The following is a 26,592-nucleotide window of genomic DNA, read 5'->3' as shown; positions in this document are numbered from 1 at the left end:
TGAGGGACTTTCTGAAGGTGATCTTTAGGCTCGTGGGTAGCAAGTACACCTGTGACATGTTTCCCTTCCTTGATCGGTTGATCGCATTGCCTTAACTGAGCTTATGGTACTAGGCTCAGCCTTTAATGTGCCAATTTTTCTTTTACAGGAAATGGTCTCATTTGAAATACTGAACTAATCTTTTGTAACTTCTATAGATAGACAGGAACAAGCAGTTCTTAGTAATTACAATGACTAAGTGTCTGTGGCAGTCCTTATGTCCACACCACTCTTTTGAGTCCTTCATCTGTGTTGCATCCTGGTGCACAGACTCCTCACCATGCACTTGAGAACTGTGAGGGCTACATTGGCTTTGTCCCTTGTTCGAAGTAGCAGCTGATCCAGAATTGAAAGTCAGTCTTGTCCTGATGCTCTGTGTTCTCGACTTGTCTAGTGCTGCCTTAGTCTGGGTACAACCTCTAGTGCTCTAGGACCGGCACTGGTCTTTAGGTTACATGTATATTTAGTTTCCTTGGCCTGATCCAGTGCCAGGTCTTGTCACCTTGTCTCTCCTGACTTCTTAAATCCTTTTTCATTTCAAGGTTACCAAAGTAGTCTCATTAGGGCAGTGGTTGTCAGCCTTCCTAATGCTGTGATCCTTTAATACAGTTTCTCATGGTTTGATGATCCCCAACCATAAAGTTACATCATTGCTATTCATTACCGTAATTTTGATTCTATTATGAACTGTAATGATTGTTATGAATTGTAATGTAAATAATTGATGTTACCCACAAATTGAGAACAGCTGCTTTATGTTCTCAGCAGATTACACCACTGTTTTCCTCAAATTTTCTACTGTCTTCTCAGACCAGGTAGCAGTGTATTTTGTGAGCAAGGCATCCACAGTGAACTCTGGGCACTTCTCCAACACTCCTTGGTGGGGCTGAGTGAGCTTCAGCCGCAGTCCCCTTTTGTTAATCAGTTGAAACCTATGTTGACTCATCTGTTTTCAGGCAGCCAGCCCAACCAGGGATAAGTATACATTATCCTTGAGTAGCATCTGCGTCTCACGGACACCTGCTCAGTTCGCTTCCTTGTTTGATGTAAATCTCTTAAAAATGTCCCTTCTTCAGGAAGTCTTATCACTGCTGTATACATTGTCAATGCCCCTGTTGCTGAATCTTTACCACTGTTAGTATGTCCATAGTAGCTAAACACTGTCTGAGGGTTTATAGAAAGTTTTCTGTGCTCTCTCTCTACATAAGGCCAGGACCTTGTGGGCGTTGCTGATTCCCAGATTAACAAATGAAAGATGCTTCATACATTGATATGGAATAAATGAGGTTAAAACATGTTTGTCAATGTGTAGTAAGAGAAAGCTTGAAGTTCCTTTCTTTGCCCCACCATTCTCTGCAAAGTGTTTCTCTGATCAAAGCTGAGAGCGGCTTGACCCTGAGCCACCAGGGTTCCATATTCCATCCATAGAAACTTACTGAAACATGGTTTGTTTCACATGTGCTTAATTTAAATGAAGTGATAGTAAAATACATGGCCTCTTTTGTTGGCCATTAGAAATTTCAAACTTTTCTTAGTGTTTAGAATGTTTACTCTTCATCATAAATATGTCAAACACTTGAAGAGTCAAAGTAGATCACAGCTGAACACTGATTACCTTCTTTTCTTCCAGGTTCAAGCCAGTGGACCATAAGCTTATTTGGTTGCCCTTACGAGAGACATTTGAAGAACTATTTGTCCAGACATTTTCCAAAAAACAAAACTTTACCTTTTTGGGACACATTCAAACCTGCTACAGGCAGAAACGATGGCATGATCTCCTCAAACTAATGCAGCATGTACAGAAGTCAGCTATTACCAAAGAAGGGAAGGAGAGCCAGCCAGGTAAGAATGTGAACGACGTGAGTTGGGTTCATTTTGCGGAAGTAAAAGAATTAAGTAAAACAGAGAAAAGTTGAACTTTGTAGTTCTTCAGGCAAAGGTGACTAGGTCTGCAGTTTTCCTGCTGCCCTGCTCGTAGACTCGGTACTGGTGTGTGGCCTAGTAATTAGGATGCCTTATCCTCAGAGCAGCTGCTTCCACAGTAAACACACGTTTGGTAGCATAGTCGTCTTCCCTTCTCTTTCACTTGGCTTCCTCGCCTATGAAATGGTAATAATAGGAGGGCCTTCAGAGGTCTTCTAAGGGGAAATACATCACAGTGTGTGTATACATGGGAGCCGGTGATAACTGGCTCACGGCATTATATTGGTGTTTGGATTTAGTCCTTTACACTTGTCTAAGATGCTTTTATTGGGCTTGTGATTTAAAATTAATTTTAGTCTATCATGAGCTGTGTCAGCAAGCAGGAGTAGTCTCATCTGTGTTGATTGACCAACTATCACCATATATTCCTATCTGTGGGAATATCTATCCGTAATCCTCACAGCAGAGAGCAGCTGGGAGTCCGTTCTGTCTTAGTGCCTGTGGGTTTCAGGGATGGAACCAGGTTGTCAGGTTTGATGACCTTTTTTCACCGAGGTCTTGTCATCTGTAGAGAATCCAGGGGACTTTGACACTCTGGTCTCTGGGTGCCCACACTGATAAACACAGTATTAAGAAAAACAAAACTAAATTTTAAAAAAAGTTCCTCTACACAGGGAACATGCATTAAAAAACTTGTGCCTATGGGGAACATTTCAGCTTCAAATGTAAAGATCTTTATTCTTTCCTAGGGCTACTTCTAAAGGAGAAATGGGAAGCATTTGGCCTTAGACTCAACCACGCCCAGCAGCAAATGAAAATGACTGAAAACGCCCTTTTGTTTGCATTTGTGGAGGTATTTTGTTAATGGATGTTGATTTGTTGGAGAATAGTCTGTGGAGGGTTATTATTTTGTATTGTCTGTGTTTTCCTGCGTTTAAGACAGAAAATACTGAATAAACAGCACTGTAAGGAGAAGCTGGGGAGCAGTGTTCTTCCCAGTGTGTAAGGCTTTAGTGAGCGCCAGGCATATGTAACTGAGGTTAGTGTACTCTGTTACTTCTCCTCTGAATAATGGACCAAGGACAGGCTCCAGCATAGTTCTCCGTGTGGACATCTGCGTTTGGCTGTGAATTGCATGTGGTCCAATCAGTGCCTATTTTGATTCCAGGCCATGGTGCTCTACTATTTGCTGTGGGCAAGTACCATCTTAAATAAATTTAGCATCAGTAATGTAGAGCTGAATAAAGATTCATTTTAATATACTTAAGTATACACTGTGTTAGTCTATGAATTATAAATACTATATTGATTGGAAAATTTGGGGGGTATTAGTATGATATTTTTGGGTGCTATTTTGGTTATCTGTTTTTGACAGGGATTCGGAATGTAGCCTTGACTGGCCTGAAACTCCGAACTGGGACCAAAGAAATGTCCCAACCCCCACCCCACCTTGGGTGCTTTTAGCTAATTGGCTGTTTCCCATCATCTGAATTTGTTGTATGTTTATTTCCTCATCCATCCATATAACTCTTGTTTATATCAGCTTACCTTGTAGTCTTAGAGTACATTTTGTCCATTTTGGACAATTACAGAGTTTATGTGGCCTGACACTGCCAACTGTCTAGTTATTTGTCACTTAAAGTATTGGTTTATTAGTGGGGAAAATATGCCCTTGCCTCTGTTCCTAACCTTAATAGTGTAACTGCGTTTGCTAACGCAAGCCTGTTTTGGAAATACAGCCTTTAATATGTTCTATCCCAGGGTACCTTAGCTCAGGCTATAAAGAAAGGAGAATGGATCTTATTGGATGAGATTAACCTGGCTGCTCCGGAAACCCTAGAATGTCTGAGTGGCTTACTGGAAGGATCTTCTGGCTCTCTGGTTTTGCTTGATCGAGGAGACACAGGTAGCGTTTAATCCCCTTGCAGTTTGACTTGTCACTAAGTCTTCGTCAGTTAAAGGCAAGATTCTTTTAGGTAGACATACTGTATGGGTCTTCCAATGGGATGTATTATTTAGGTAATAAGTTCTTGGGGAAGTATACTGAATATAATTAGGAGGTGTGGGGAATGTAAAGAATAGGGTAATTCGTTAAGGCATTTAAGTTGTAGATATGCAGACACTGTCCAAATAAATACAATGTACGTCTTAGGCCATAAAAATATCATCAAAAGTTAACAAAGGCAGGAAAAGATTTGAATGTCAGCATGAAGATAAGCTGTGAGAAAGAGTGTGTCTGTCTGTCTGAAAAGTGATCCACTGAGGCTTCAGAAAAGGCCTGAGTGAGTGATGAAACTCGTAGCACTCATCTAGCTGGTCCTTGTGCTCTGGGGGATTAAATTGTCTTTCCCTGGGGTCCTCTAGCCAATCACTTGATTGCTAAAAATTGTTGAAATTTTCTAATTTTCTCTTAACAGAGCCACTGGTTCGGCACCCTGATTTTCGTTTATTTGCATGTATGAATCCAGCTACTGATGTGGGCAAAAGAAATCTCCCACCAGGGATAAGAAACAGGTAAGAACTTTGTTTGTTTTCTTTACCAGCAATATCAACATAACCAAACTTCAAATAGTGGTTGAAATTTAATTGATATCTGATAGAGGAATCTTGGTTTCCTTATTATTTCTCTTCTTTATAGATTTTAGGCATGTAAGAAAGTCTAGCACACTGGAGAATCATTCTCTATTGTTTGTTATTTATGCTGCTTCTCTGATTTGATCCTAGGCTGTGTACCCAGCCTTTGGTGGTTACCGTGATACTTAATAGGTCTTGTTGAACATGGTACATCTCGTAGCTACTAGGGAAAATTCATTTGTAGTTAAGTGCTTAGTTTTGGCATTCTATATATTAATACTGAAGAATAAGATTTGTGTCAGTAATATTTGTGTTGTTTCAAGTTTGGAAAGTGTCATTAAAATCAATTAGGGGCCAGCAAAGTGGCTTTGAGAGTTAACCACATGTTGGAAAGAGAAACCTAACTCGAGCAAGCTGTCTCCTGACTGTATAGCAGCAGTGTGACAGTGTGGTGTCATTGTCCACACGTGTGTACACACCACAAATGGAGTGTTTCAGAAAGCCTCTTCAGTCTCCCACTTACATTATTAAAACATAATGGAAATGTTACAGGTAGTTTTTAGAAATTAAGGTATATTTTTTCTATACCATTTTAGTTTGTTATGTGAGAGAGAATAGGTGTATGCGTTTGTGTAGGTGGTTATTGTTTATTTTGAGACAGGATCTCACTGTGTAATCCTGGCTATGTGGGAACTTGATATGTAGTCCAAGCTGGCCTAGAACTCAAAAGACCCACCTGTTTATCTTTATCTTTAAATCCAGAAGTAGGGTTTTGTTTTGTCTTTTTAAGTCAAATAGAGCACCCCAGTGTTTGGTACTTAATTGATTAGAATGAAATGTCCCTCTTTATCACTTCTGATTCATTTTATTTTGTTTGATTCTGTTTGTCAGGTCAGGTATCAGAATAGTGATGCCTGCTTGATTACCGGTCCCATTTGATTGGAGCACTTTTGTTTGTGTTTTACTCTTTTAAACTAAGGTAGACAGGCGTTATTTTTAGATCCATTCAGTCAGCCTACATGTATCTTTTGATTGGAGAATTGAGGCCATTGAAGTTAGTGTTGAAATATGTGTGTAAGTTGTGTTCTTAGTGGTGTTGTGTATTTTTAATGTGTACAGCAGCCTCCTGGCTCTTTACTCTCGCTCAGCTGTGCCCGCTCCCCCGCCCCCATCTCTCTATCTATCTCCATCTCCATCTCCTTAGCTCATTCCTCTTTTTCTTTCTCTTTCCATTATGGCACATGTTTGACTTGGTGAACTGCTCTGGATTGGCCTCATGGTCTCTTATGACTTGGAATGCATCGCTCCAGGCTGTTTAAAGTTTCCAATGAGAAATCAGCTGTTATTCTAATGGATTTTCTTTTATAAATGACTTGACTTGCACCTTTTTTCTCTTGCAGCTTTCGATACTGTTTCTTTGCTATTCGTGCTTAATGTTTTGACTATTATATGCTATGGAGATGTTCTTTCCTGTCCTCTCTGTTTGGTATTCTGTATGTTTTATGTATTTGTATAGTTGTATCTTTCTTCAATTTAGGTATGTTTTTTTCTATTACCTTGTTGAAAATATGATACGCCATTGAGTGGGATTCTCCCTCGTCTGTGGTAATAATTTCAAGGTTTGTTTTTTTCATGGTGTTCCACATTTCCTGTGTGTTCCTAAAAATGTTTCATATCCTCTACTTGGAGGAGATTTGAATCCTAGTAAATCATCTGCTTGATTCTACTCGTCAGGCTTTTTTTGCTCTCAGACTTTTTTTTTCTTACAAGGCCATTGGGGCTTGTTTTTCTTCTGTTTTTTCAATTCCTCCTCATATTTATATCTCGTGATTGAATTTTGTTCTCAAGTTCTATATTGTTTTTATCATTTCCATCAGCCTTAAGTTTCTGTTTCTGTAGGTGTCACTCGGGAGTTTTTCCTCCTTGTGTTCTTGCTCCTTTCTTCTTTAAACTCCTTGAATTCTTTGATCAAGTTTATGATCCTTTTAATTTTGTATCCTTTGGTTCATCTCTACAGGACTGGTAGGTTTGGAACTAAGACACTGTCTTGATCTCTTATATTGTTATTTTTGTGGCGAGATCTAGACATGTTGTTAGTTCTGTGTCTGAAATAGTCAGAAGAGAGAATTGTATGGGTGGGTGGGACCTAGAGCTCACAAATAACTTGGGAAGAACTAAGTCAGGTAGACATAAGGAACTAGGCCAGTATACAGAGTGTGCTGCATGGTCCAGTCCTGTAGTGTGTGGGTAAATCTGGCTGGGTGTGTAGGTTGGATGTGGCATGAGAGAAGCCTGGTGGAAGCTTACAGGTTGACTGCAAAGGAAACTCACCAGTTAGACCCAGAGCAGTAGTTCTCAGTTTTCCTAATGCTAGGACCCTTTAATACAGTTCCCATGCTATGGTGACCCCAACCATAAAATTATTTTGGTTGCTACTTTATAGTTAGAATTCTGCTACTGTTACAAATCATAATGTAAATGTCTGTGTTTTCTGATGGTCTTAGGCAACTCTGGTGAAAGGTTTGTTCTCCCAAAAAGGGGGGTTCACACCCCACAGTTTGAGAACTGCTACCCTAGAGAATGATGTGGGACATAGTAATTTCTTATAAATGATTAATAATTTTCTTACAGGTTCACGGAACTTTATGTAGAAGAACTAGAAAGTAAAGAAGACTTACACATTCTTATTGTGGATTATCTGAAAGGCCTGAGTGTGAGCAGGAGCGCTGTGCAGGGAATTGTAAAGTAGGTAGCCCTTTGCTTGTCTTTGTACAGTTACTCGGTTCGTGAAAGACCAACTCCATGCAGATGCACATTTTCATGACTCGCTTCTGTGTGAAGAAAACCAGTAGAAGGATTTACTTTAAAATTGAAACTTTGTATAAATACTCTCGGGTTTTTCTAAAGAAACTACTTACACCACTAAGAATCACTGCCTATGAAAATACATAGGTACTGTGCTCTTGATTACTTCTGTGTATTCGCAGATTAATTGAATCAAACTGTGGTATGGGTTGGTTCTTCGTGTCTCTTTCTCATGTATTGCAGGCCCTATAGAAATGTTTTGTACAATGTCACATTAGGTCGTTTTAAGCAAATCATTCTCATGAAAGGAGTGGTTGGAAGGGGTTGAAGTAGGAGATCAGCTATTCACTCAATTTTATAGCTTGTTCCCTAACCTACCCCTGAACCTTTGGTGGCGCTGGATATCAGACCTGGGACCTTGTATATGCTGAGAAGGCACTGTGGCCTTGCCTGACATTTGTTTAAAGAACAAATGTCCTGCGTTTCTCTTGTGTAGGTGCTTGGATTTTATATGTGGTTTCATGTGGGCATGCAGCTGATCACCAGTCACAAAACTTCAGTGTGGAGATCAGTCTTCTACCTTGTGAGGGACATTAGTGTTAACAATGTATGCCAGTAGACATCATGTCTTTCTGTAACAGTTTATCATTACTGAAGGTAGATAGAGCTGTGTTCTTTTAAATCTCATGAATTCTGTTTCCTGTGTGTAGATCTTCATTTGCCCCTCAGGTAAAGTCTACTCTGACACACTGCATATGAGCCTTTTCCTACTAAGTTGCTGGCTGAGGGCTTCACTGGTACTTACTGCTTAACTGAACAACTGCTTTCGAAAAGCTATTGGCCTATGATGTATTTCTACTTGTGTGATTATTTTGTTTACAAGATAAAAGTTTCTCACTTACTTTGATTGGTTCATTTTGGCTAGTGAAGTAGGACATTGCATTTCTTGATTTTTTTTTTTTCCCCCAAAGCTATTCCTTAAGGTGTTTGAAATATAAACTTTAAATTATGTGATCTCTGTGAGTTCAAGGCCAGCCTGGTCTACAGAGCTAGTTCCAGGACAGCCAAAGCTACACAGCAAAACTCTGTCTCAAAAAGAGAAAAGGGAAGTAGCCATTGGAATTTCAGTAGAGTTAGAAACAGCAGAAAAATAATTACTATTTAACAGAAGTGCCCAAACTTCGTTCCCTTTGTAGCTTCTACACTGCTTTGCGGAAAGAGTCGAAGACCAAACTGGTGGATGGGACTGGCCACAGGCCTCACTACAGCCTTCGGACCCTCTGCAGAGCCTTACGGTTTGCAGCTTCCAACCCGTGTGGCAACATCCAGCGCTCACTCTATGAGGTGTCTGTACTGTCTGACTTAAGAGCTGGGTAGATGGGATGCCCATGAATGGAGGGGTAGGAATACAGATGCCACAGATACATACCAGGTCTTGCCAGGAGATTTTGTCTCTTAACACTGTAGACAGAGCTACCTGCTCCTTTCTCTTTCACTTCACCACATTTAAAAGTTATTCTGGGGAAGCTGGTGGTGGCACACACTTTTAATCCCAGCAGAGACAAGCAGATCTCCAAGTTCAAAGCCAACCTTGTCTACGTAGCAAGTTCTAGGACAGCCAGGGCTACATCTGTCTCATAAAAAACAAACCAAAAAAAAAAGTTGTTGTAGGAGATAGCACCCCAGGAGGCTAAATTTTATTCCTGAAATAAATTGGACTGTTATGGAAGGCTAGGCTGTGTTTATCTGTTTGTGTTTTCTCTCTAGGGCTTTTGTTTGGGTTTCCTAACACAGCTTGACCGGGCATCACACCCAGTAGTTCAGAAGCTCATCTGCCAACACATTATTTCTGGCAATGTCAAAAGTCTACTGAAACAGGTTTGTTCTTCAACTTTTTCTTGCTTAATATGAAAAGGAAGGCTGAATTATCATGGTTTTAGCTCTTTGAGGAAATCTTTTTTTTTTTTTTTTTTTTTTTTTTTTCCATAGTTTTTTTTTTTTCTTTTTTTTTTTTTTTTCGGGGCTGGGGATTGAACCCAGGACCTTGCGCTTCCTAGGCAAGCGCTCTACCACTGAGCCAAATCCCCAACCGAGGAAATCTTTTTTAATTCCATGTGCATGCATGTGTGTTTATGGAACACTTGTGGCTGGTATGTGAAGGCCAGAAGAGGGGACCAGATCCTTTAGAACTGGAGTTAGTGAGGGCTCTGAGCCACTCCATGAGTGCTAAGAGTAGAAGAATCGAACCTGAGTCCTAGAAGAGAAGCAAGCATAAGCATTCTTAAGCCCTAAGCCATCTTTCCATCCAGGTCATTGTTGCAAAAACACTTAAAAAGACTGCAGATGTGTATTGTCACCACTCCAGAGATAGTGAGACCTGGGAGAATGGAGCCAAGGATGAGGTGGACTAAAGTCTTGTGCAGTAGCCAGCTTTACTCAGAGCATCAGGCAGTTTATATTTTGAGAGCTGAAAAGTCACCTAAACACAAGTCAGATGTGCAAAAACATGCTTTTCCATAGAGCCATATAAACAAATAAAAATAATCCAGTTGTAATGAGTAATCTGATGTAAATTCACTCTTCTACTACACCTGGGAGGAGAATGAAAGCACATTCCTAGAACATTTCCATGTTTTGAAGAAACTGAAGTTACAAGACCCTTATTTTCTTGAAGTTTTCTCATAAACACTCAAAATTCTTTACATATTAATCCATTTTTGGACCACATTCCATCCGTGTATATCTTAGATGCTAGAAATTTAAATCTGAAACCTCACCGCCCACACCCAGTGACACACCCTTCCAACAAGACCACAGTACCAAACATTCAAACGGGAGCCTATGGAGGCCATTCTTTTTATTTATTTATTTATTTTTAAAGCAAAGGCAAGGTTTATTATGGAGATCTATTACGGGGATCTCCGGGTCGACACGTATCCTGCGCAGGAGACAGAGGTGTCGACCCCGAAGCTCAAAAGTCGGGTTTATATAGGGAAGGCTAGGGGGTTTGGCGAGTTTACACACAATTGGCTAATTTCTGGTGCGGCTATAAGTGATTGGCTCATTTAAACATGGCAGTGAGATTACAGCACAGCAGGAGAGTACGTGCTGACTGGAGCGTACAGGATCTTAGGAGCTAGGGGCGTATCAGGGTTTGAAGGACATCTGGTTAAGGTGTGACTCTGAGTAAGCTGGGGGAGGTGCCCTTCTGCCAGATGGTTTGGGTCAGTCCTGATAACTCGGGCTGGTTATGGAGGCCATTCTTACTCAAACCACCACAAGCTTATTTTTTAAAAAGAGGGTGGAGATACTGTTAAAAGCAAGAACAGAAAACAGCTGAGAAACTTTCATCATCTGCTTTGTTTTTATTGTCTGCTCATTAGGATGAGAGAGAGATTTGTAGTTATTTTGGTTTCAACATTTTAAAAATAATGCATGCTTAACTATTGGAGACTATAAAAACATGGAAAGAAAAAAGTTTAAGTTTTCTTTGTGCAATTTAATGTACAAACATCTTAGAATGGTTGTATCCTTCCCATGTTACCTGTTGTCTTTATTTAGATTTCTATTATTGTGATAAACATAACCAAAAGCAAACTGGGGAAAAAAGGGTTTTTCAGCTTGTACTTTATAACTGAAGCAGACAGAGGCTAGGGAGGAATGCTGCTTACTGGCTTGCTCCTCATGGCTTACTCAGTCTGCTTTCTTAGCACTGTCTGGGATCCCCTGCCAATGGGTAGCATCACTCACAATGGGCTAGGTCCTCCCCTTCCCAATCATCAAACAGGAACATGCACTATAGCCTCAGTTGAGGTACCTTCCTTTCAGTTGTCTCTGGCTTGTGTAAAGTTAATATGTAAAGAACCAGCGTACTCATAAAGGATCAGTTTCTATAGAGGGTCACTCTGTCCTCCAGGCGATTCAGAATCTACTAATGTAAAACCTCTTCCTTCATTACAGTACTGTACCAGTTTTGAGGAAAATGATAGGTATATTTGATTGAAAAAAAATTGGGTATTTTGCTAGGTGAGAGAGCTGAATCATATGGGAAAATTTATTTTGATCTCTATGTTTTTTCCCCTAAACCTTTCTACTCTCATTTAATTTTAAAATCATGAAAAGTTATTCTCATTCCTGGAAGTAATTTTATGTTTTGCTCACAGGCTTTTTGGTTTTGTTTTGTCTTTATTGGAAGCACTCAGGGCAAAGGGCAAAATAATGTTCTTGATAATGACTTAATTTTCTACTTTACTCTCCTCTGAAAAAAATGCAAAAGTGGACATAGGACTGCGGTCATTTCTCAGAGTCTTTTTTTTTTTTTTTTAGCCTATTCCAGAACCCAAAGGAGGCCGCCTTATTCAGGTTGAAGGTTACTGGATTTCAGTCGGAGACAAGGAGCCTAAAATAGATGAAACATATGTCTTGACACCATCTGTTAAACTGAACCTGAGGGACATTGCCCGAGTGGTCTCTGCAGGGTATGTGTGGGTTTTCACTCCTCGTACTGTGAAGTTTCTGTCAGAGGCATGGTGCTTACTTAGCCTGATTTCTTAAACCTAGACAGGGCTTCACTGGTACTTACTGCCTAGCTGAATAACTGCTTTCTAAAAGCTATCGCCCTATGAAGTATTTCTACTTGTGTGATTGGTGAAGATGTAAAGATACTAAATACTTATGTCTTGTGTTTCTGGAGACGTGGAGAAGTGGTTGGATGGGCTTGCTGCTCTTTCACAGTCTGGTTCCCAGCCCCATGTCTGGTAGCTTACAGCTGGCTGACAGTAGCTTCACAGGATTCACACTTACAAACAAACAAACAAATACAAAAATAAAAACTGAAAGTAAAATTGCTTTGTAATTTTGTTGATTAACACATTTCTTATTGTTGGGTGAGTGACTGACAGTTAACGCCACTTTTTCTTACAAGTCATGCAAGAGATATTGGAATTGCATCTCAAAGCTGGGCAAGGGGTACAAACCTTTAATCCCACCGCCCTGTCTCCAGCCCCAGCTTTAGCAGGAGATTCTTGACCAATTTATTCAGAATTGAAGTCATCTCAAGTAACATTCAAGATTTGCATTGTAGTTGACAAAAGAATACGTTCAGCCAGGCGTGGTGATGCACTCCTTTAATTCTACCACAGTGGGACAGACACAAGAAGATCTATGAGTTCACCACAGTCCTGCTCTACATAGCAAGTTTCAGGCCAGACTGAGCTGCGTAGTGAAACCAACAAGATTGTAGAACCTTCTTGATGCATGGATATCTAAAGTATTCTTCTAGCTCATCTCTTCTCATCTCTTTTAATAATTGCTTTGTTGGCTGATATTTTACAGCACCTATCCAGTGCTGATCCAGGGAGAAACATCAGTTGGTAAAACAAGTCTGATACGGTGGCTGGCTGCTGCTACTGGCAACCACTGTGTGCGAATCAACAATCACGAACACACAGATATCCAGGAGTACATTGGTTGTTACACGTCTGACACCTCCGGAAAGCTTGTCTTTAATGAAGGTAGTGTTACTGCATCCCTGGGATGTACACTTTCATGCTTTTAGAACCATTTCTTCTTTTTTTTTTTTCCCCCCCTTTCTTTTTTTCCGGAGCTGGGGACCTAACCCAGGACCTTGCGCTTCCTAGGCAAGCGCTCTACCACTGAGCCAAATCCCCAACCCCAGAACCATTTCTTCTAATCTTTTCTAATTGAGGAACATGAATTATATCATAATAGAGAGTTAAGGTTAATTCCTAGGGCACTGGAATTCCTGTGTTGGGCTAATCTTGGATTAGACAATTAGAGTATAGAGACCAAAGAATAGGGTAAAGAGCAAGGATTAGAATCGATAATGAGAAATTGTTGATTTAATAAAATTAGATGTCAGAGAGAAACTTTAACAGGTTAAATATGAGATATTTATTAGCCTTGGCTCCTCCTATGGTTAGGAAAAGGCCATGTCAGTTACAAGTCTTACTTCTTGGACTGTTAGTATCACAGATAGTTTGAGGGTCACAACCAGCTGCAGAGTAATTTGCTTGGAGTTGTAGCTATCAAGTAGAACTTTCGTTTGTACAGAGGCATGTTAAGCCCTTGGAGTGCTCAAGTATACTTTTGATAATTCTTGTCATTTCCTCCTAGGTGTTCTTATTGATGCCATGAGAAAGGGCTACTGGATTGTCTTAGATGAATTGAATTTGGCACCTACTGATGTGCTAGAAGCACTCAACAGACTGTTGGATGATAACCGTGAATTGCTTATAACAGAAACACAGGAAGTTGTTAGGGCACACCCTCGCTTCATGCTTTTTGCCACCCAAAATCCCCCAGGACTTTATGGAGGCAGAAAGGTATGTAACATTTTCATCCACAATCCATTTATTGTCATGTGAAGTAGTGAACTCTTATGTTAGGAATAAGCCATTTTGGTTTCTTGTAAAGGGTTTGAATTTTTGTGGTGAGTAACAAGTCTGCTATTTATAAATCAAAAGGATAGGTGCTTTTTTTTTTTTTTTTTTTGGAGCTGGGGACCAAACCCAGGGCCTTGCACTTGCTAGGCAAGTGCTCTACCACTGAGCTAAATCCCCAACCCCGATAGGTGCTTTTTAAAAATAAGATTTTAATTAAAATGATTACATCACTTCAATTCCTCCTGCCAACAACCCAATCCATGTTTCTCCTTCCAATCCTTTCCATGTCTGCCTCCCCTAATTCCCTGTCCATCTGATAGTTATTGTTACATATATACATGTATTACAGATAGATTGGTAGATAGACAGCTGCACAAATACATAGGTAAACCTGCTAAATCTACTGTTTTGTTCTCTCTCTCTCTCTCTCTCTCTCTCGCTCTCTCTCTCTCTCTCTCTCTCTTGCTCTCGCTCTCTCTTTCGCTCTCCTCTCGCTCTCTCTCTCCCTCTCTCTCTCCCCCTCGATTTAGGGCTGACCACTCTGTATTGGATATCCAGTCATGGTTCTCAATCACACGTGCATGTCTTGTTGTATTTTGTACGTCTCTAGGTGCTGTCTAGAGCCTTCAGAAACCGATTTGTGGAGTTACACTTTGACGAGTTGCCCAGTTCTGAGTTGGAAACAATTTTGCACAAGCGATGTAGTTTACCACCTTCTTATTGCAGTAAATTGGTTAAAGTCATGTTGGAGCTTCAGGTATTTCATATCTTCATCTGACCTTAAATTTAGTGGGAATATATGTTACCATTGGTATCACAGTTTGATAGTTTTCTCAAGCAGAAGTATATCTGTCCATTTCATTTTAGAGGGTAAGGCTTTTGTTTGTTTGGTGAGTTTGTTTTAATTGGGGGAGGTCTTGTTTCTAAAATATATCTGGTAATACCCATTTTTGTGTGTTTCCCAGGGACGGGGAACTTTACCCAGAGCTTGTGTGCAGACTCTTGTTACTGAGCTGTATCTCCAGCTCCCGTTTCTCTAAGTCAGCACTTGTATCATTGTAAATCTTTATGATGTTTACTCTATATTATGATAGCTGTGTATTAATAACACACACAACATACCTGTGTATATTTATAATTTTTAGCAAAGGCAAACTACTTATTTTTTTGACACTGTTTTCTTATGTTGCCTCAAGTAGCCTAGAAGTCATGTCTTTCTTGGCTTTTTTGTTTTATTTGTTTGGTTATTTTGTTTTTTGCTTATTTTCTTTATAACAGAGATGTAGGCCATTGAGCTGGTTCAGTGGATAGAATCACTTTTGCAAGCCTGACAACCTGAGTTAGGTCCAACACACTACAGTAACCAACTTTTGGAAATTGTTCTCCTATATTTGTGCCTGTGTGTACTTACAGACGACAAAATAAAATACGGAGATGATGTTGGTTCCATCCATGATATGACCCTTGAGTGGAGTGGCGGTCATGATTATCTTCCTTCATGGTTCTCCTTTGTTAACAGTTTATAAAGCTGCAGTTGGTTCCTCCCACCCCAAGGCTGGTGATAGGTTGAGGGCAAGGCACACAATAAATGAAGCAGTCTACCCACCCCCACGGTGTGCCATTGATAAAAGTGCTCTTTATCAGAAATTAGTTAAATTGAGTTCTAAAATACTATTAATGATCCTGTTCACAACCTCGTGTGGGTTTTCTGTTTGTGATATTTTACCCAGTGAGTCTTCCTGCTGTCTGTCTGAGTCTAGGCAACCTAGCAGTGGCTGTCGTCCTGAAGAGCAGTGACCCTCCCTCTGCAGCCACCAGCTGCCAATGGTGCTTCAGCTTCATGTAGGCGGGGCTTCATGAGCTCTTCCTTCATCCATGTTTGAATTGCCGTGTTTCATCTTGTGCAGGTCTCATACAGGCAACTCAAGATGGGAGTGCAGCCATGTCGGATGACAGCATTTCCCAGCGCCCTTCCCTATCATCCAGCTCTTGGAGTTTCTCCCTCTTTTACCATGTGCTTTCCAAGCCTTGCTGAAGTTGATATACAAGTCCCATTATGGGCATTTATAGTCTTGTATACTTAGCAGTTTTAACAGTTATTAAGTCTTTACCTTGATTGCTGCTCACTGCTAAAAAACATTTCTCTGACCAAGGTTAAAAACAGCACTAATTTATAAAAGAATTAGAAAGCAAATAAGGAGATTTCTATTTAGTGAGGCGTTAGTAGTCCCTCCCTAGGACCTACTTCAACATGTCTTCACCAGCCTTGGGTTTGCGTTTAGGTTTACATTACCAGGCATGATTTCCCTCCTGTGGAGCAGGCTTGACATGTAGTCAGTTATCCACAATCCTGGCACCTTGTCGTCAGTGAGTGCATTTTCCATGGCAGCTCAGTGTTGTAGCATTCAGGGTCCCCCACTGGGTAATCCATTAATGATTTTTCCCCTCAGCAGACTGTACGGGTTCCTTTTGTACTCTGACTAGTTAGTAGGGAGAGAGATTCCAGATCAATTCCAAAACAACCTCTGTGTCCTACAACCGAAGTATGCTGTGTCTTCAGTAGTAGGATTTAACCATCTAGTTAGAGTGAACAACCAATGGCAGTAGCATGTGTTGTTTGGGGCAGGGCCTTCCCGAGCATCCTTGACCAACAACAACCCATAGGTACATCATCATCCCATACCTGGCACAGGGTTTTTGGGGTTTTGTTTTGTTTTCGTTTCTAATAACCCGTGTTTTCTGAAGGGAGTATTGTTCACCAATACAGATAACCCTCTGTTCAAATTCCTTCTACTTTTTTAATTATATGTTGTAATTTATAAGGCAGTGATTTCCATACATCTTTAATTTTGGTTGACCTACCCTCCACCCTTTGTTTTCCTCAAGCTTCCCCTCTCCTACTTTAACCCAGAACCCTCCTCCCCTTTCACATCATGTATGTTCTAGTATCTTGTTCCCCCTGTTTTCTTACTATTGAGATTATTCTCTTTTTCAGTATAGGAGATGGGATTTATTTATTTTCTGTAAGTGTACATTGCTCTGAACATTTTTTCCAGACAATTCTCAATGATTTGCATTTCTGAGGAGTTAAATCTGGTAAAATGAGTTTGTTAAGATTTTTTATAAGATATATCGTGTGCTTTCTATTCTGTACAGTAAGAAACAGTTATTTGTTTTTATACTTCACTAGTCCTACCGAAGACGTTCCTCGGTGTTTGCTGGAAAGCAGGGGTTTATTGCCCTTCGAGATCTGTTCCGATGGGCGGAAAGATACAGATTGGCTGAGCAGACTGAGAAGGACTATGATTGGCTACAACATTTAGCCAATGATGGTATGTTTTAACACCTAAAATTATGCCAGATCATTATTAAACCAAATGCTTCCTAAAATATGTGTGGTACATTTGTTTTCTTGCTTGTTCTAGAAGCTGCCTTTCTCCCTCACTTCTAACTGCTCTTGCTAACAGCTATCAGTCTGGAAGGCCTCTGCTTCCTTGTGGGTCTCTTGTTTTTGGCTGGATCTTGCTTTTTCAGCTTTGGCTTTTCTGTAACTCATGATTCTCTTGCCAACTGTGAGTGCTGGTATTATAGACTTGACCACTGTGCCCAGCTTCACAGGCCCCTTCCGGGAATTGTACAGGAGGTTGGTACTTTGTTCAGTGTGGTGACCAAAGATAGTCCAAACACTGGTTTGGTTTAGTTAAATGCATGGAAAGAAATTAAATGCTGTTTGCCATGAGTCATTTTGAAAATGAAAAAAAAAAAAATCATGAAAGCATTTTGTACTCTTCTGGTTTGAGAAGTACCAACAAGTCACATGGCCCCTTTAAAATAAGTAGCATAAATAAAATTGGCCTGTGACTTGTTTTTCCTCTCTAGCACTAAGGTGAAGGTTTGCTTGGGCATGAGTGATTGGCCCTGTCATTACAGAGTGAAGGGATAGGATCCCAACTCTGGGAGGATGGTTCGTTCGTAGTAGCTCTTGCCACTTGTCTCCACGAACCCTAATGGAAAAATGATGAAGTTGGAAAGGCATCTGTTCTGTAGAGCTGTGATCAGAAGACAAGGCTGGGGCTGGGTGGGGCATGAGACAAAAGTCCACAGTCTAATGTCTTCAGTCTTGTTCTGGGAGCTTACGAGCTTTTGGAGGACAAGAAGTGAGTATAGTTAAGCAATGTTAGTCTGTAGACTGGTTGATCCTTTTCTTAGGATTGAACATACAGTGTGCCCTGTCAACTACTGTAATTGATAGGATATTTACCCATCAGCTCTGCTTTGATAGGATATTTACCCATCAGCTCTGCTGTTTTAGAATATAAAGTATTGCAGGAGAGCATGAGTCTCAGCAAGGACAAGCCAGGGTGGACAGGATGGTGACAGGCCTTCAAGTTTAGCACACAGTAGCTGGACACTTCTGAAGCCATATTGGTTGAGGTTACAATGGACAATCTGGTGATTATGATGCCCTTTTGGACCTCATTAATACCAAAGCTCTGTAATCCTAGCACTTAGCCTGAGGCAGGAGGGTTAGAAGTTTGAAGCTATGTTGGGTGGCATAATGATACTCTGTTGGAGGTGATAACACTTTTTTCTTTTCTATTAAAGTAACATAAGATGAAGCATTTTTATCTGTGTATGCACCCATGTAAGTCCCTACCCTCACTGAGATTTAGAGTAGTCTCAAATTTTAGGTGTAATTCATAAGGACTGACTGTTATGTAGCCCAGGCTAACCTTAAACTCATACATCTGCCTTGCCTTTTAAAAGATTGTAGGCTTGTGCCATCTGTAAAGCCGGGTTTCTTATTTTCTCTTGTAAGTACAGGTAACCATTTCTTCTGACTTGTCCATGAGCTTTACCTACATGGGATCCTATAGCATATACACTTTGGGTTTTGTCTTTTTCCTTTAGTCATGTTACTGTGTAGAAGGACCAAATCCTCTCTTTTCTTTCCTTAAAATGAAATAGTGTCTCATCAGATGGTGATGGCACAGTTGAGGCGCTCCCTTACTCATAGTCCTTTATATCATTTGTCTGGGCCATTAGAAAGTGAGATAACCATGGTTAGGACATGGGCTCTAGCACGTGGTTGGTAAAATAGGCTCTTCTGTTCTTTCCCAAGGTTCTTTAGATTCCTGATCCAGTGGCAGCAGGGTAACAGTTACTCTTACTTCTTGTCTCAGCGTTCGTCACTACCAGATGCTTAATTGTCCCTTTATTTCAACCTTCAGGCTTCATGCTTCTGGCCGGCAGAGTCAGGAAACAGGAGGAAGCTGATGTGATTCAAGAAGTCCTAGAAAAACATTTCAAGAAAAAATTGTGTCCTCAGTCTCTTTTTTCCAAAGAAAATGTTCTAAAGTTACTGGGTGAGTAACTTTACTCGTAGGAAAATGAATCATGTTGTGCTCATTAGAGCCTACAGTTTTATTCTGTTTTGGTAGGTAAATCATCTACCCAGACAAGTGTGTTGGAATCTAAGTTCAGCCATGTAGTGTGGACTGAAGGCATGCGGAGACTGGCAGTGCTGGTGGGCAGGGCGCTGGAATTTGGTGAACCTGTGCTGCTGGTTGGAGACACTGGGTAAAGCTTGTTGAAGTCTCAGTTTACTGTCAGTGGGATTGGGTTACATCTACAGGGCTGGGTGAAGCACCTAGAGGAGTTTCTCTTCTCTTCCTTTCTCTTGTCTTTTTTTCCCTCCCTCCCTCTTTCTTCCTTCCCTTTTCTTTCAAAGCAAGATCTGTTATTTCTTTACCTTTATTCTAAATTCATTTAGTTTTTTTTAAAGTTATTCAGTAGGTGTGGAGAGAAATGGCTAGTGTTTCCTGGAGATTTTATAACAGATTATTTCTTCCTCTCCCTTTCTCCCTTGATTGCTGTTAGAATTAAAAGAATGAAATGTGTGTAGTTGATGGCCTTTAGTACAAAGGATTTGAGTGGTACTTCTGTTTTATAGAGGAACACATAAACCTCAGTTGGATTAGGCTTGTAGTGAGGTCTCAGTGCAGCTCACCTCTTGCTGATGCAATGTCTGTGACTGTATTTGGAATACATGCTACTCCTTAATCTGGTGCATATTTCTAATAGGTGTGGGAAAACTACAGTCTGCCAACTGTTTTCAGCCTTATCAAATCAGAAACTATACTCAGTCAACTGCCATTTAAACATGGAGACATCAGACTTCCTGGGTGGCTTAAGACCAGTGAGACAGAAGCCAAACGACAAGGTTTGTTTAGTAGCGAGTATTTATATGTTTACCTAAAGAAATGTGGTTTGTTCTCTAGTTCAGTTTTATGTGTGTTTGCACACGTGACTGGCCTACAGTTATCTGCAGATTTTTGTCCCTTTCTTAGACCCCTGCTTCTTGAGGAATATGTGTTTCCCCTCAGACATCTAGTTCTGTGTGTACTTAATTCCCCCTGCTGCTTTTCTAAATCATAGGAAGAACCGGACACAAGACTCTTTGAGTGGCATGATGGACCACTGGTTCTGGCCATGAAGGAGGACAGCTTTTTCCTCTTAGATGAGATCTCATTGGCTGATGACTCTGTCCTAGAAAGACTGAACAGGTGACGTAAATGGGGCTTGTCTTTACTGATAAATCTGTTGGCCTGGTTATGGCCTCATGTGTTTATTGATACTCCATGTTTGGTGCATAGGAAATGAGAGAATGTCCAAAGAGTGGCAGTGCTTTTGGCTTTAGGGCTCAGGTGGTTGTTTTGTTTACTGTTTTACTATTTTCACTTTTTCAGTAATCAGAAACAATTGATGTGGAGTAATAAACCTGAAAACAAATTATACACATATACTTTATTACTTAATATTTTAAATGAAGCTAGAATTAGAATTCTAAATTTGATAACTGAGGCATTTCCACAACCTCAGACCAATATTAGTGATACCCATTTTTCTCTTACTGAGGGATTGTGTATTTAAAATGTGCCTTGTTTATAACTTCAGTCTTTAGTGGGCTTCCTGAGATTTTTCAGTCACTGAAGACCTGTTTGCATTAGCATCAAGTATGATCGTTCCTGTAAAGTTTATTCTGGAACGTATCCACTACTCCAGGCAACCACTACTTAGCATTTGGTCTATAGCTTTGTCTTTTCTGAGTCTTCCCTGTGAAGACTTTGTTTTCCTACTGTCTGTGTTAGTGACTGACTATGTTCTTGCCTGTGAACATGGTTGTGTAGGAAGCCTGAGGTCAGCGTTTGGTGTCTTCCCTAGTTGCTTTCCACTTCATTCTTTTAGACAGCCTGTCTTTGAGCTTGGAGCTCATCAGTTTGACTGTTCTTTGCCAGCATGTCCAAGAGTCCAAACTCAGTTCCTCATGTTTGCACAGTAAGCCCTGTATGGACTGAGCTATCTCCCTGCCCTGTTGAAGCAAAAACTGGTTGTCTGGACATTACTGGCATTGGTCTGGCACCAGTCTTCGTGCCTGAGTTCCCTGAGTGCTGGGATTCCCAGTGTGAGCCACCATACCCACGCAGCGCTGATAGCAGTGTGTGTCATCTGTGTGCAGCACTGGGCTATGGCACTTTGTTCACCACTTCACTGTTTGCTAGTGTTCTGTTCTTTCTATTTTGGGGTTATTATAAATGGTGTAACAGTGACCTACTGTATTGAAACACCCACTGCCATGATACTGCTTTACTAGGGCAATGTAAAAAAAAAAAAAAAGAAGTGATTTATAAGAATGTTGACATCCACAAAATATAGTACATATATGCCTTTTCTAATTTTCCCCCATATATTCTTTTAGTGTCCTTGAGGTGGAAAAATGTCTGGTACTGGCTGAGAAGGGCAGCCCAGAAAGTAAGGACTCTGAAGTAGAGCTCCTGACTGCTGGGAAACACTTCCGGATCTTAGCAACCATGAACCCTGGGGGAGACTTTGGAAAAAAAGAGGTAAAATTGCTCAGACATGGACATCTATAAATGCAGTATGCTGTAGTACATTTGAATTGTACTGTGGTTAATAACTCAGTGATAGATTATAAACTCATCAAGCCTATCTATAATTACAGTCATTATTACTGGAAAAGCATAGACATTTCTATATTTGGCATTTCATTCTGTCTACCCGAGATGTCATGAATTTCTGATTTGTTCCTGTGAGTTGCCCCCATTCTGTCTGACACTAAGCTTTATTGAGACTCTCAATCTCCATGTGTGTTTGTGTTTGAGACAAAGTCTCTGCGTAACCATACCTCCTAGGGATGCCACTGTGTGCTAACATGCCCAGTTAGAATTTTACTTTCTTAAATGCTAGAGTGGTCTTATTAGTGATTTCAAGGTGTCAAGTAGATGTCACAGGCACCATGGTGGTGCCTGCCTGGAATCCTAGCTTGGGAAGATAGAAGCAGAAGTTCTACAACAATCTTGACGTTCACATAGTTTTGTAGCTAGAACATGTTTATTCTCTTAGGAGTTATGTGAAGTAAAGTTCCTTTGCTTCAAGAGGTTGGGCTCAGGTATGAACCAGTAATCCTGTGGTTTAGAAAACCTGAGGGAGCCATTTGATGAGCAGGGTAGCATTGGGTGCCTGGTCAGGTGTGATAGGAAGAAAGAGGAATTGCTGTTAAAGAAGCAGTTACAACTCTTTACTAACTTGTTGGATGCCTAAAACATGAATATGGTATTTTCTCAGTAGCATAAGAGAACGAAATCTCACTGTACTTAATAGAGATCTCTTTTCAGGGTTGTTTACATTCACTCATACACATAATGAAGACATATACACATGGTTGTACATACCACAAATGAACACTTAAAATGGAAACGTTTTATAGCTGAACGAACTTAGAACACTCTTTCAAGTGCAGTGTGCTCAATTAAGAACCCTAAGACCAGGGGTTGGGGCTTTAGCTCAGTGGCACAGCGCTTGAGGCCCTGGGTTTGGTCCCCAGTTCAAAAGATAAAGAACCCTAAGACCAGCTTGGTTACCACTGCCTGGGTAGACCAGCATCACTCCGTACTGCGGGACGTATGTAATATTGTATATGTCGAGCTCAGGTTCTTAAACTGGAACTTGTTACCACATAAAGAATTGTGTCAATGAATGTGGAGATCATAAAAAGACATCAAAAGATTTCTGAATATGTAAAGACCAAAAATCAATTCAAAATCAATACATTATGATATTCCTGACAACTCTTACCATCTTGCCACCTGCCACTTTGCTGAAGTATTTGTTCTGAACACAGGACTTACGTGTTTTGTCCTGCGAGTACCACCCACTCCTTCACATGTGAGTGACAGTCAGCACGGCCTGAAACACCCCTGCTCATATTTAAGACCATTGTGTGCTGTGAACTGCCTGGTCATGCTTTTGCTGCATGTGTACATTGTGGAAATCTTGCAGAAACAACTGGCTTAATTACAGAAAATGAGGCATTATAATAGTTTATAACAACCCCATCCACATGCACAAAACAACAGCACATTGTGTTAACTTGCCTGCCAGGTTAGCTTGCACGTTAATATATAAATGGTTATCTTTTACATAAGGGACAGCTGCCTTCTGTCTAATAAAGGAGGTAAGCTCCTAAAAGAGCAGGCACTAAAGGAATTGATCATCCTCAAAGGCAGTGTGTGTGTGTGTGAGAGTTGAATTGCTCTTGGGGTAGAGATTGTTCCTGCTCCCTGAGTAGTGTGCCAGGTAAACAGTAGTAACCAAGAAGTTGATGTAAGTCATGATGCCTCTATAGCACTGTAGACGTACATCCTCCGTGGTTCTGATGCCGTAGGACAACAGGATGTAGATAGTACAGAAGCTGTAGGACTGCAGGAGCAACAAGTTTTTGTTGTGTGTAAGGTGAGATGCACATCAGCTTTGAGCCATGTAAATGATCTGTTCTCCATTTTACTCAAGACAGTACTTCTAGGGGAAGATGGTTTGTGTAACTGCATAGAAAGTAAAGGGAAGAATCTGTGCTTAAGGGGTAGAAGTCACATTTGACCAGTCCTGGAATCCTGTCTGACGTCCTGACGCTCTACACAACATCAGTAAACATCTCTGAGGATCCTTGGCTTCAGTAAACTGTATCTGCTAGCACAGGAGATAAGCAAGACATCTAGTGTTCGCTGAAGTCACTGCGAACATTCCTTTCAGTTTTTAATTCACATTAACCATTGTGTTCCTTACAGCTGTCTCCTGCCTTACGAAACCGATTTACAGAAATATGGTGCCCTCAAAGCACAAAGCGTGAGGACTTAGTTCAAATAATAAATCATAATCTTCGTCCAGGATTGTCTCTAGCCAAAGCGGGTCACAAAGGTAAGTCTGGGTGGTACTGCTTGGAAGGGCTGTTGTTTGGGGAGTAGTAAGTCTGTTATGGAAAAGTAATTGTATGTATAGTTGGTATATAGTAAAAATAAAAGAAATAGGAGTAAAAAAGTATCTTTTCACATTTTTCTCTTTATTTTTTATGGGTTTTTTTGTATGTTTGCATATTTTACATGTGTTTGGAGACAGACTGAAGTCAGGAACTGTCTTTTGTTCTACCTTACTCATTGATGCAGGGTGTTTTAGTTAACTTCATAACACACAGCATGGTTATTGCTAGCCAGTTTACTTTGGAGACTACTGTGTCTTCCGAGACTAGGGTCATAGGCAGAACAGCATGCCCACCGAGCAGTTCCATGGTGCCAGGGATCTAATCATCGGTCCTTAGTGCTGGGTGACAAGCACTTAAATATTTGAGCCAAATCTCTAACCCTTTTAATTTACAACCTTGACAGGTTCGTGTTTTATAAATGAATCTTTTATTCTGTTCTGTTTTCAAATTTCTGTCTTGCTATAAAAACCTTCAAACATAAGGAAATCAGAATAATATTTAAAAACTCCTTTTTTAAAGATTTATCTATCTATCTATTTATTTAATGGATATAAGTACACTGTAGGTCTCTTCAAACACACCAGAAGAGAGCATCAGGTCCCATTACAGATGGTTGTGAGCCACCATGTGATTGCTGGGGATTGACTCTGCAATAGCAGTCAGTGCTCTTAACCACTGAGCCATTTCTCCAGCCCTTGTTTGGTTTTTCAAGACAACCCTGGCTATCATGGAACTCACTGTGTAGATCAAGCTGGCCTTGAACTCAGTAAGTTCGAACTCAATTAAGTTGCCAATTCTTAAAACATCAAGTCTGACCATTTTTTAAAACTTTGTATTGGTTTAATAATATAGGTTTTAATTTTGGACATCAAGTGGACTAAATTGGGACTCTTAAAATTCGTTATACTTACATACATACATACATACATACATACATGCAGCACTTTATAGACCTTTTCCTTTTAATAGAGAAAGCAAGAATATGTGCTTCTTTGGGATTGTCATCTATGGACATGCTTTGCTTTTAAAACAGACCCTAGGAACTGGACAGGGTGTAAGAGTCACCTCCATATCACCTGCTCTCACCCTGCTGTTTCAGGAGAAACTGGCAGTTGTAGTCACCCAACAGCAGCATGCTTTTTTAAAGACTAAAGCCATGGAGCATAGAGAGAGTAAGACAGACACACACAATTCCATCTGGCAATGACGATAACAATGTAAAATCCTTGGCTAGGTAGCCCAGGCTAGCTTCACACTCATGATCCTTCTGCCTCAGTCTTTGAAACACTAGAATAAGATGATGTTCCACTATTCTTGGCTTATCTTCATTTTTAAATGTTTACTATTCATTGCAGAAGCTTCCTAGAGAGCTTTCTACATTTTATTCATTATGCTGTGGCTCTTTGTGAACTGCTTAAGGATGTTGTTTGTCTTCAGTTATTTTATGATTAAAAAGTTTGAATCTGAGACAATTTTGTGTGAAGCCTCACTCCATTTGTTAAATGGGTTAATAGCTAGATTAGAAACTCAGAGATAAATGAAAGAGCTGAACTAATGCCACCAGGGTAGGAGTATCCATTACAGTAGAAAGAATGCTGACATATGTTCTTAGGTCATGGTGAGCTTTACAAATTGGAAATACATGGAACCTCCCGCCATAGTTTGCTCTTTATTGCTACGGTAAACACTAGAAGAAACTTGAGGATGACAGACCATATTTGGTTCATCCCTCTACATCACAGTATATCATGTAGATAAGCCAGGCAGGAAATCAAGGAAGGAGCTCTGAAGTGGGAACTGATCGAGAGGGTATAGGAGAATATAAAGGAACACTGCTTACTGGTTCGTTCCTTGTGGCGTATTCCCGCCTGTGATCTTACACACTCGACAGATGGCACTGCCCATAGTAGGCTGGCATTTGCCCGCCCACATAAATCAAGAAAATGATTTGGTAGACTTACCCACAGACCAACCTGATGGAGGCAGATGAGACTCCTTGAGTTGAGTTGAGGGTGGGTAGAGGGGGGACCAACCAGCACATCTATCAAACTTGGGAGCTAGCAACAGTACAGAGAAGCCGATCAGTTGTTTTCTCAAGCAATTCCTTGTTTTCTTGAGTCAAGAATGCTTATTTACAATAAAAAGTCAATGCAGAAGTCGTTTGTGTTTTCCTAATGTTACTGTGGAATAACTTCATAATAACCTGTTTTGGGGGCGGGTGGCTTGTCATTTAGGTCCTCCTGCACTTAGCACATAGTTGTAGACTGTCTTGACCCTTAGGCTTGTCCTTCTGCCGCAGCCCCTCAGTGCTAGAGTTACGTGTGCATGCCGTTCCAGAGGCTTTCTTCCTGGGTTTTTTCAGGGCAGCTTCTTAGTTGTGGCTTTATTTTTTGTTGTAGTTTAATGGATGAGTGCTCCTCCTGACTTCGTGGTAATGTAGTAAGAACTACTGACTTTGGAAACAGCTTTAGTGCACATACACAAGATTTTTTTATATAAGCTGAGACGGAT

The 26,592-nt window shown here is 40.5% G+C and overlaps 1 protein-coding gene across 1 annotated transcript in view; it reads left to right on the top strand.

The window, feature by feature from the left end:
* Nucleotides 1-26,592, top strand: part of Mdn1 (midasin AAA ATPase 1) — a 124,039-nt gene that overhangs the window by 27,559 nt on the left and 69,888 nt on the right. Inside the window, exons 16-33 of the mRNA XM_032904871.1 lie at nucleotides 1,670-1,881; nucleotides 2,712-2,815; nucleotides 3,724-3,868; nucleotides 4,380-4,476; nucleotides 7,168-7,281; nucleotides 8,538-8,685; nucleotides 9,109-9,219; nucleotides 11,668-11,819; nucleotides 12,676-12,854; nucleotides 13,477-13,685; nucleotides 14,356-14,502; nucleotides 16,936-17,077; nucleotides 18,977-19,111; nucleotides 19,187-19,325; nucleotides 19,830-19,968; nucleotides 20,184-20,311; nucleotides 21,505-21,649; nucleotides 23,891-24,020. Coding sequence (XP_032760762.1) covers nucleotides 1,670-1,881; nucleotides 2,712-2,815; nucleotides 3,724-3,868; nucleotides 4,380-4,476; nucleotides 7,168-7,281; nucleotides 8,538-8,685; nucleotides 9,109-9,219; nucleotides 11,668-11,819; nucleotides 12,676-12,854; nucleotides 13,477-13,685; nucleotides 14,356-14,502; nucleotides 16,936-17,077; nucleotides 18,977-19,111; nucleotides 19,187-19,325; nucleotides 19,830-19,968; nucleotides 20,184-20,311; nucleotides 21,505-21,649; nucleotides 23,891-24,020 — 2,576 coding nt within the window. The remainder of the gene's footprint in view (nucleotides 1-1,669; nucleotides 1,882-2,711; nucleotides 2,816-3,723; nucleotides 3,869-4,379; nucleotides 4,477-7,167; nucleotides 7,282-8,537; nucleotides 8,686-9,108; nucleotides 9,220-11,667; nucleotides 11,820-12,675; nucleotides 12,855-13,476; nucleotides 13,686-14,355; nucleotides 14,503-16,935; nucleotides 17,078-18,976; nucleotides 19,112-19,186; nucleotides 19,326-19,829; nucleotides 19,969-20,183; nucleotides 20,312-21,504; nucleotides 21,650-23,890; nucleotides 24,021-26,592) is intronic.

The sequence above is a fragment of the Rattus rattus genome, chromosome 1 (genome assembly GCF_011064425.1).
Source record: "Rattus rattus isolate New Zealand chromosome 1, Rrattus_CSIRO_v1, whole genome shotgun sequence".
Taxonomy (NCBI): domain Eukaryota; kingdom Metazoa; phylum Chordata; class Mammalia; order Rodentia; family Muridae; genus Rattus; species Rattus rattus.
The sequence above is the reverse complement of the archived record's forward strand: the minus strand, read 5'-3'. Positions and strand labels throughout refer to the sequence as shown.